The sequence below is a fragment of the Colobus angolensis genome, unplaced genomic scaffold (assembly GCF_000951035.1).
Source record: "Colobus angolensis palliatus isolate OR3802 unplaced genomic scaffold, Cang.pa_1.0 Scaffold390, whole genome shotgun sequence".
NCBI classification, from domain to species: Eukaryota; Metazoa; Chordata; class Mammalia; order Primates; family Cercopithecidae; genus Colobus; species Colobus angolensis.
In genome coordinates, this window is record NW_012117266.1 from 1,359,166 (window position 1) to 1,369,221 (window position 10,056).

General features: G+C 37.5%; 1 protein-coding gene across 1 annotated transcript; it reads left to right on the plus strand.

Annotated features, from left to right (window-relative positions):
* The first annotated feature begins 1,779 nt into the window (after nucleotides 1–1,779).
* Nucleotides 1,780–2,175, plus strand: LOC105520975 (keratin-associated protein 21-1). The gene has a single exon (XM_011954985.1). It carries the CDS (start codon nucleotides 1,824–1,826, stop codon nucleotides 2,055–2,057), a length of 234 nt encoding a protein of 77 aa, XP_011810375.1. The 5' UTR covers nucleotides 1,780–1,823; the 3' UTR covers nucleotides 2,058–2,175.
* Nucleotides 2,176–10,056: the final 7,881 nt, after the last annotated feature.

Consider the following 10,056-nt stretch of genomic DNA (forward strand, 5'->3'; position numbering starts at 1 on the left):
ACCTTGCCTGAGCACTGGGCCTTATAAACTGCACGGATTGCAAACCAGTATGATTAGCTCTGATTGTGCCTTACATATGGCGTGCTCTCAATCCATGATGGATAAATTGAATTGATTGGTTTAGTGACTATGTAGTGAAATATCCAATTAAATTTGTGCAAGTAAATATCACCATTCTATATTTATCTAGGGAGAAGGCAGGGAAGAGTTTGCTATGTGGAAGGATTCATGGAATTTTAAAGAATTGCGTATGTATTGGTCTGCATATAGGAGCAAACAAGAGAATCTACTTGTGAAGTAGAATTTATAGTTTTGAATTTCAAGGATGAAAAAAACAGAAAGAAACTGAAGGAAAAGAAAAAATTGAGACAGAGATCTGTTTTCTTTTTGCTTTTCTTCGGGATGAAACATAGCAGAGTGATCAGATGAGATGAGTGACTGACAGCAGAAAAAAAGGGAAAGATTGCCAACTGAAGGAAAAATGTAATCCGCAGTAGCAATGAGGAAAGGCATCCTGAAGAAAGTGATTCCAGATCTGAGTTTTGATGTATAAACAGAAGGTTTCTGGTTGATAATTGAGGGTGACAAGAAAAATACTAATGACAGAAAAAAATGATACTCATTTTCCTCTTTCATATCTTGAAAAGGTAAATGTGATAGAGAGGATTATTAGCAAGAAAGAGGGCACCTTGTATTTCAAAATCACAATGAACATTTTTGTGGAAGATTGAGAACTCGTAATAAGTGAGTAATTGAGAATTTTGAATGAGTAGCATGAAATGCATGTATGGAAAGGGGACACAATTTATTTTTGTGCTACTTTATATCATAGAAGTGTTAGTTGTTAAAGGTGGGTTTTTTCTGTCAGCAACCTAAAATTATCCACTCTTCTTTAGCTTCTGAAGTAAATGTTCAAGGAATAGTAGTGAAAGGAGAAAAAAAATGGTTTATTAAATTCTAGGAATGTACCTGTATTTCATCATGCAAAACTTTGATGAAATCTGTATTGGAGGAAAGAACTGGAGTTTCTGGTTGAATAAATTTTTTTGATTCCTTATCCAAATGAAGCTGGTTAGGTTTTAAAAGGCTCCTCAATGACCATTACTTACATAGCTTAAGAAATGGGAGAAAAAGGAGTGCTTCTCTGCCTCCTGAAGGTCTTGGTTTGCCTGGTGTGTGGAAGGAAAATGTAAAAAGCACCTGCAGGTAGCATACAGTCTGGCTTTGAATGATCAGATGTGAATATGTTTCTTGGGATTTGAGGGAGGTTGGGCAAGGAGTAGGTGTGGAAGTGCAGAGTGAGTTGGAGAAAGAAGCCTGGCAAGAAGTTGTAATGATTCAGGAAAGAGAACAGTGGTGTCTCCTTCCCTATGGGTAGAGGTAGACATTTTAGGAAAAAAGAGAGAGAGAAAAAAAGGATAAAATTTTGTTATGATCCCCCACAACTTGTTATGTAAGATACGTATTTACTGATAGGAGATTTTGAAAATCAGTATCAGCTTTATATTTGGGCACATGATTTCATTGAGACAGTTCTTTGGCAGAGAAGATTAAAACGATGCTCCTGAAATGAAACCAGAGTCTCCAAAATAATTGGCTCATTTTAAGCAAAATATTATGCTTATAATTTATGTGAAATATAAATTGATGGTCAACAGTGATTGGCACATAATAATTGTTCAAATATTTGTTGGCTAAGTCAGGGAGTGAATGGTATGCTTTGGCAGTTACTGACAGTATATAAAGGTCTCAGAGAAGCAGAAGACATTCACACCTCAGAAGCATCTTCTTGAAACCCATCTCAATTCTCTCCTCTTGACAACATGTGTTGCAACTACTATGGCAACTCCTGTGGCTGTGGCTCCGGCTATGGCTGCGGCTATGGCTCTGGCTATGACTGTGGCTATGGAACTGGCTACGGCTGTGGGTATGGCTGTCGGTTTGGCTCCCGTTATGGCTGTGGTTATGGAACTGGCTATGGCTGTGGATACAGCTCTGGCTCTGGCTACTGTGGCTACCAGCCATTTTGCTTTAGAAGATGCTATTCTTCCTGCTGAAACATCACTGTCAGACGACCATTTGCTTCTAAAATGACACGTCTAAAGATAATGCTGATTCAAGGATTCATACTCCAAGATATCTATATCCAAGAATTACATGCTTGACAGAGTTTTGGACCTCCAGCCTCACATTTCTTTGAATGAAATCACGGCCATAGGATCCATGGTGTCATCTGACAGTTTTCCAAATGTTATCTTTTTCTCCCTTAATGTCTGATTCTCTGTTTTCACTGCGTTAATGATCATAACATCCACAGTTGGGGAAGTCAATCTTTTGCAATAAAAATGGTTCTTTATTTCTAAAACTCTTTGTGTACTTGCTTGTGAATTACTCCTTTCTTGGGGTGTTTTTGTATCTCTTGAAAATTGGGCTAACAGTATGTTGGCTGAACCTTAGGTATTTCCTTGATATACCACAATTATTTCCTCTTATACTTGCATCATAAATAATGTCTTCTCTGCCTGCTTCTCATATCCCACATGCTCAGGCTCTCACATGCCCAAGCACAAATCGCAGATTATTTCAGAACTGTGCTTTGGAAATGGCACCGAGTGTCTAGAATGGAGCTGGAGGGGGAAAGGGAGGGGAAGTGACACCTATTCAGGATGTTATGACAAAAGTCTCAGGGAGGAGAGATATAGCCTGAGTGCTTAAAGAAGTAATGTAATCTCAGCACTTTGGGAGGCCGAGGTGGGTGGATCATCTGAGGTCAGGAGTTCGAGACCAGCCTGGCCAATATCGTGAAACTCTGTCACTACTAAAAATACAAATATTAGCTGGGCTTGGTGGCGCATGCCTGTAATTCCAGCTACTCAGGAGGTGGAGACGGGAGAATTCCTTGAACCCTCAGGAGGCAGAGGTTGCAGTGAGCCGGGATTGCGCTACTTCACTCCAGCTTGGGTGACACAGTGAGACTCCATCTCAAAAAAAAAAAAAAAAAAGTAATGCAGTAGAAGAGATCACTTCCAGGATTGTTGAAAATTTTGAGTCAGGCTCAAGTGTTAGGCATGAGGAATAAAAACCCAAAAAAGGGTAAGTTAGAAGAAAAAGTATGCTATCAAATTTATCTACATCTGACAAAAGCACAAATATATTTGTTTGCTTACATGGAGGTTGAGACATGTGATTTAATTCACTTAACAAATAGTTTTACATAGACACCATCCTAGACACTGAAGACACAGAAGAAAAATTATAAGCAAATGTCCTGCTCTCAGAGTGTTTATAGTCTAACAGATGAAGATTTAAAAAAGCAAAAATAGGCCGGGCACAGTGGCTCACGCCTGTTAATCCCTGCACCTTGGGAGGCTGAGGTGGGCAGATCACTTGAGGTCAGGAGTTCGAGACCAGCCTGGCCAAGATGGTGAAACCCCATCTCTATAAGAACACAAAAATTAGCCAGGTGTGGTGATGGGTGCCTGTAATCCCAAATACTTGGGAGGCTGAGGCATGAGAACTGCTTGAACCTGGGAGATGGAGGTTCCAGTGAGCCAAGATTGCGTCATTGCATTCCAGCCTGGGCAGCAAGAGCAAAACTCTGTCAAAAATAATAATAATAATAATAATAATAAAGCAAAAATGAATTATGATAAATTCAGACAGATAATTGCTATAGAGAGAATAAAACAGCTTAATGGAGAGGTGATTAATGTTTGAAGTACTGGAGAGACAGCTCAGGGAAATATTTTGAGATTGTGACATTTGAGCTCATAATACAACATTTTCAGCAGCAAAGAAAGACTAAAAAGGACAGTAGTAAGTACCAAGGGGGAGAGCAGTTCATTAAGTTTTGGATATGATGAAGGTGATGACACAGTTTTCAGTAAAAAGAGCAAGGTCTAGTATCTTAATGGGGTTCTTTTTAGATTGGGGTGGTCATAAAAATGAGATTAAAGGGTTTGTTCTAGTTTCCTGGCTGACTTTCTGATGTGGAGTGTTTACTGCTTCTTGGATTCTGATTTTACTGTCCTTTCCTCCAGTTCTAGACCATCCAAACTCTATCATTTAAATCTTAAAACAGAGAGTCTTCTGGATTCAGTAGAAACTTCTTACAATCAGCAGTAGTAACTGTGTCCCTGTTTCATCCACACAACAGGGACCATTACACCAAGTCTGGCTCTCTGAGGTCCCTGGAGCTGGGTGACCCCACAAAATGTCTGGCTCTAAGAAAGATAGCCCTATAATCAGTATCAGCCCAGGAGGAAGGCTATGTCCAGGATGGAATCTGTCCAACTGATGGACAATTGGGGTTTCTTCCAAGAGCAGGATACCTTTCACATCTGGAGTATTTGTGAGTCAGATCTGTGGACTAACTGTGCTTTCTGGAACTCTGAGGTTATTATAGGATTGCAAGCAGTGGATAACACTGAACATATCTTCAAAACCTGAAATATTGTGGCTATCTCAGTTTAAGAAAATTTGAGACATTCAGCTTGTGTGAAATGAGAAAATGGTGATAATGTTAACAGAGACAGAGATGATAAAATTAGAGAAGGTTCGTGTGTGTGTGTGTGTGTGTACACACTCATGTAGGTGTGCCCTGTTTGGTGGAGGTTGGGAAAAATGGATATGTGAATTCACATGTGTAATCACATTATGGAGGAAAGGAAAAACTATTTGTATTTCACAATACTTTCTGTGGTAGGAAAATGATTTAAGCTTCAAAGCTCCTTTATAAAGAAACATAAAAGTCTTTTTTTTGGAATATGTTATTACATATTGTAGAGGCTGTAAATTGTAAAATCTAAATGTAAAATTGGTTCTTTTAGTTATTTAACAAACATTAAGATTCGTGTTTCAGCTATGTGATGTGATTGGTGTGGAGACAGAGAGATAAAACACATAGTTCCTTCTAAGAATTCAAAATCTTCAGCGGGACACAAAATACTAAATCATACATAGCAGGTATGCTTGCAGGTATGATGGCGTTACCAAGAAGAGCTCAAGGGGGAAACTTAAATCAGAATGTGGAAAGAGAAGGCTCAACAAGGGTCAGTAATTGCTTCCAAAGAATGATAGGAAGAGAGCCATAAAGGATGAGGTAGATTTGGTCAGTTACAAGAGACAGAAAATGGAATTCAAGGCCAAGAAATTCAAGGAAAGAAGAAAATAAGTTGTCAGTTTATTGAAAGAGTAGGAGGCTCCATTGTGAAATTTTAATCAGTGTCCACTTCCATAAAAGAATTATCAGGTCTCTTGAGTGAGCTGCACTGTCTGATATGGTGCTACTAGCCAGCTGTTGAGCGCTCAAAATGTGGATAGTTCAAAATGAAATGCACTGTAAGTGTAAAATACACAGTAGATATCAAAGACTTAATAGAAAAAAAGAATGAAAGTATCAAATACATTTAAATTATTTATTATATATTAAATGATAATATTTTGAGACATTAGGGTGAATACAATATGGTGTAAAATTAATTCACCTGTTTCTTTTTATCTTTTTAAAATGTGGACATTGGAAAATTTAAATTTCTCAATGTGTTTCATGGTATATTTCAATTGTAGAGTGTTGTCTTAGAGGGCCAATCATAACAAACTGGCCAGGTAAGGACACTGGCTAGAAAGAGAAGTCATGTTAAGCCACTAGCAAAGATTAGGAAGTCTAACCATATTATCCAGGTATAAGCAGTAGGTTAGCCTGAGGCAATAGGACCAGAGTTGCCAGTGCTGCAGACTTCAGGGGAGGAGCAAAGTCCCTGTATACACAAATTTTCCATCTGGGATAGTTTATTCAGTAAATCTGTGCCTTAGTTTGTTTTGTGCTGCTACAACAGAATACCCGAGACTGGGTAATTTATAATAAGCAGAAACTTATTAGCTCATAGTTCTGGTGGTTGGAAAATCCAGTATCAAAGTGGTGAGGGTCTTCCTGCTGCATCAAAACATGGCAGAAGGCATCACATGGTGAAAGACCAAGGGAGGGCAAGAGAGAGAGCAAGATGGGGTGAACCCATTCCCACAATAACAGACTTGCTCCTGTGATAATGGTTTTAGTCCATTTATGAGGGTGGAGCCTTCAAGATCTAAACACCTCATAATGGTCTTACCTCCCAATACCTTCACAATGGCAATTAAGTTGCAACATGAGTTTTGAAGGGGGCAAACATTGAAACCACAGCAATGGGATTGATCAATGTCCCACCTGTTTAGATACAAAGATATAAATACCTACCTCACACTATATGCATTAGAAATTCCACATTGATTAAAGTTCTGCACATGAAAGTTAAATTATGAAAGTACTAGAAGTTGGTATAGAGTTTTAGGAATTTTGGCTAGGATTGTAAAGATCACAAAGAAAGAAAATCCAGATGGTAGAGGTGTAAGACAAAAGTTGCAAAATATTGGCAATTTTAGTCAAATGAGGTGCATATTTTCCATTTGAAAAACTAAAGGAAAAAATAATGTATGGGTCCTTCCTGAGCTTTAATATTCTTGCAGGGGTTAAATCAATTTGGTTCTACCACTAAACAGCTGAGAGTCCTTGGGCAAGTGACAACTACCTGTGGCTTCTGTTTTCACATCTGTGATATGTGTAAAGACAAAAACCATAGGTACATGGAAGTTGCTTTACATCAATAATCATCAGAGAAATGCAAATCAAAATCACAGTGAGCTATCACCTCACACCTGGTGTGATGGGTGTTATAAAAAAGATACGAGATAACAAACGTTGGCGAGGAAGTGCCATAAAAAACATTTGTGCACTGTTTTTGATGGGAATATAAATTCATATGGCCATTATGGAAAACAATATGGAGGTTCCTCAAAAAATGAAAATTAGAACTACCACATGATTTAGCCCTACTTCTGGGTTTGTATGTGAAGGATACAAAATCAGTAGCTTAAAGAGATATATGCATTCCCATGTTTGTTGCAGCACTATTTACAATAGCCAAGACATGGAAACAACCTAACTGTTCACTAACGGGTGAAGGAAAAAATAAATTGTGGTGTATATCTGTAATGGAATATCATAAAAAGGAAAGAAATCCTGCCATTTGCGGCAGCATAGATAAACATGGAAGACATTATACTAAGTGACAAGTCAGCCAGAAAAAGACAAATGCTGAGTAATCTTACTGATAATGGGGAATCTAAAAAAGTAGAACTCAAAAACAGAGTGGAATGGTGGTTGCCAAGGGGTCGGGGAGGTGGAAGAAATGGGAAGATGTTAGTTTAAGAGTACAAATCTTCAGTTACAAGAAGAATAAGTTCTGGAGATACAATTTACCTCATGGTAACTAACTATAGTTAGCAATAGTGCATTGTATACTTGAAATTTGCTGAAAGGGTAGATCTTAATTGTTCTCACCACAAAACAAAACAAAAATGCTATTTATGTGATTATTGTGTTAGCTTACTTGATTGTATCAATCTTTTCTCAGTAAATACATATATCAAATCATCATGTTGTATAACTTAAGCTCATATGATTGTCTTTGTCCATTATGCCTCAATAAAGCTGGAAAATAACAAAAACACAGCTTCTTACTTTACATTGTTTTCATAAGAATCAAACAAAGTAATAAATGTAAATGTGACTCAAAAATTATAACAGGATGTCTACTTTGGAAAATGTCTATTCATGTTCTTTTCCACTTTTTTCATGAAATTATTTGTGTTTTTTTTTGTTGTTAAAGTGTTTGAGTTTTTTGGACATTCTGAATATCAGTCCCCTGTCAGATGCATAGTTTGCAAATATTTTCTCCCATTCTTCAGGTTGTCTGTTCACTTTGTTAATTATTTCTTTTGCTGTGCAGAAGCTTTTTAGTTTAATTAAGTCCCATTCATCTATTTTTGTTTTTGTTGCATACTTTTGAAGTATTAGTCATGGATTCTTTGCCTTGACTAATGTTCAGAAGAGTTTTCCCTAGGTTTTCTTCCAGTATTTTTATTATTTCAGGTCTTACATTGCAGTCTTTATTACATCTCGAGTTGATTTTTGTGTATGGTGAGAGATGGGGTCCAATTTCATTCGTCTGCATACAGTAATCCAATTTTCCCAGCATCATTTACTGAAGAGGGTGTCCTTTCCCCGTTGTATTTTCTTGTTGACTTAGTCAAAGAACAGCTGGCTATAAATATATGGCTTTATTTCCAGGTTCTCTCTTCTTTTTCAATGATCTATATATCTATATTTATACCACTACCATACTGTTTTGGCTACTATATTCTTGTATATATATTATACACATATACAATACTAAACATATAATGTTGTGTATACAATAAGTTTTGATAAATGAATTCGATAACATTTTTTGGTAAAGTTGTTAGGTTTTTTTTTTTTTGTTTAAGATCATATCGTCAGCAAATAGACATACTCAACATTGCTAACCATCACAGAAATGCAAATTAAAACCACAGAGACATCATCTTATACCACTCAGAATGGCTATTATTGAAATGACAAAAAATAACAGACGTTGGTGAGGATGTAAAGAAAACTATAAAGGGAAATATAAATAATAATACTTATTATTGTTATCTTTCTCATCTAACATCCTCTAAATTAAAATAAAAACATTTACAGCTGGAAGAAATCTCATAGGCGTTCATTTAAGTTAGTGAGTGCCCCTAGTTCGTTAGATTCACAGAAAATAAAGACAAAGTTACTGACCATAAATAACTCAGAATCATCTGAGGGAATCAGATAAGTAAAATAAGAGTATACCAGTATAACATATTGAGGACCGTAATAGAACTGAGCAAATGGATCCCCAGAAGAATGGTGGAGTGATGCTCAACACTTATTGTGAATGTCCAGGAATGCTTTCATAGGAGATATAGCTTAAGCTGTGCTTTGAAGGATCCACAGGATTTTGGCAGGTAAAAATTGGAAGTCAGTAGCAAAGACATGGAATCAACTTAAATCTCCATCCATGGTAGGCTGGACAAAGAAAACATGGTACATATACACCATGGAATATTATGCAGCCCTAAAAAAGAACAAAGTCATGTCCTTTGCAGAAACATGGATGGAGCTGAGGCTATCATCCTTAGCAGTAAATTAATTCAAGAACAGAAAACCAAGTACTGGAAGTTCTCACTTATAGGTGGGAGCTAAATGATGAGAACACATGGGCACAAAGAGGGGAACAACACACAGGGGCCTACTTGAAGGGCGAGGGTGGGAGGAGGGAGAGAATGAGAAAAAATAACTGTTGGATACTAGGCTTAGTACCTGGGTGATGAAATAATCTGTACAACAAACTCCTGAGACACGAGTTTACATATATAGCAAACCTGCACATGTACCCCTGAACCTAAAATAAAAGTTAAAAAAAATTTGATGAAGTGGGCAAGATGTTTCAAAGAAAGTAACACATTGAAAAGTTCCAAGAAATCTTAGGGTAGATTATGGTGCATTGGGCAAAATCCTGTTGCTCTTATTTTACTATATTGTATCAGACCTCTGTTTTATATCACTTCAGATCTTTGCCTCACCTGTCTCTTGCTCTAGCCACCACTGCAGTGGCCATCCTGCATGGGCTCCATCTACTTTCTTGCAAGTATAACCTAAGAATGCCTCATTTTGTGCCTTTGCTGTTTGCTTCTCACCTCTAGTCTGGGAATTTCTTGTTGATTACTGAGATAGAAAATGCTGGGACATCTCCCAGTGCACAGGTATGTGTGTACCTGGAAGTACAGAAGAGATAATGGCCCCTGGAGTAAAAAAATCTAAATTAGGTTTGATTACACTCCACAAGGCATGCTTGTTCCATGTGTGGGTTACAGCTGTTTCTTTACAATTCTCATGGCTGGCTAGGGGCAATTCTGGTCATAATTACCTGAAACACTCATTGTCCTTAGAACGATGAGCTTTTTAAAAATGTAAATTGCTGTTGTAATGAGGCCACAGAGTCTGTGTTGTGTGCTCCACCCACTTCTGGTTGTATATAAAGGTCTCAGGGCAGAAGATGACATTCAGACTTCAGAATCGCCCACCTGCTTCTCTGCTGAACTACTAAACACCCATCTCCAGACACC

What these genes read in the sequence shown, in the direction of transcription:
- LOC105520975 (XM_011954985.1), top strand. Translation starts at nt 1,824, where the DNA reads ATGTGTTGCAACTACTATGGCAACTCCTGTGGCTGTGGCTCCGGCTAT.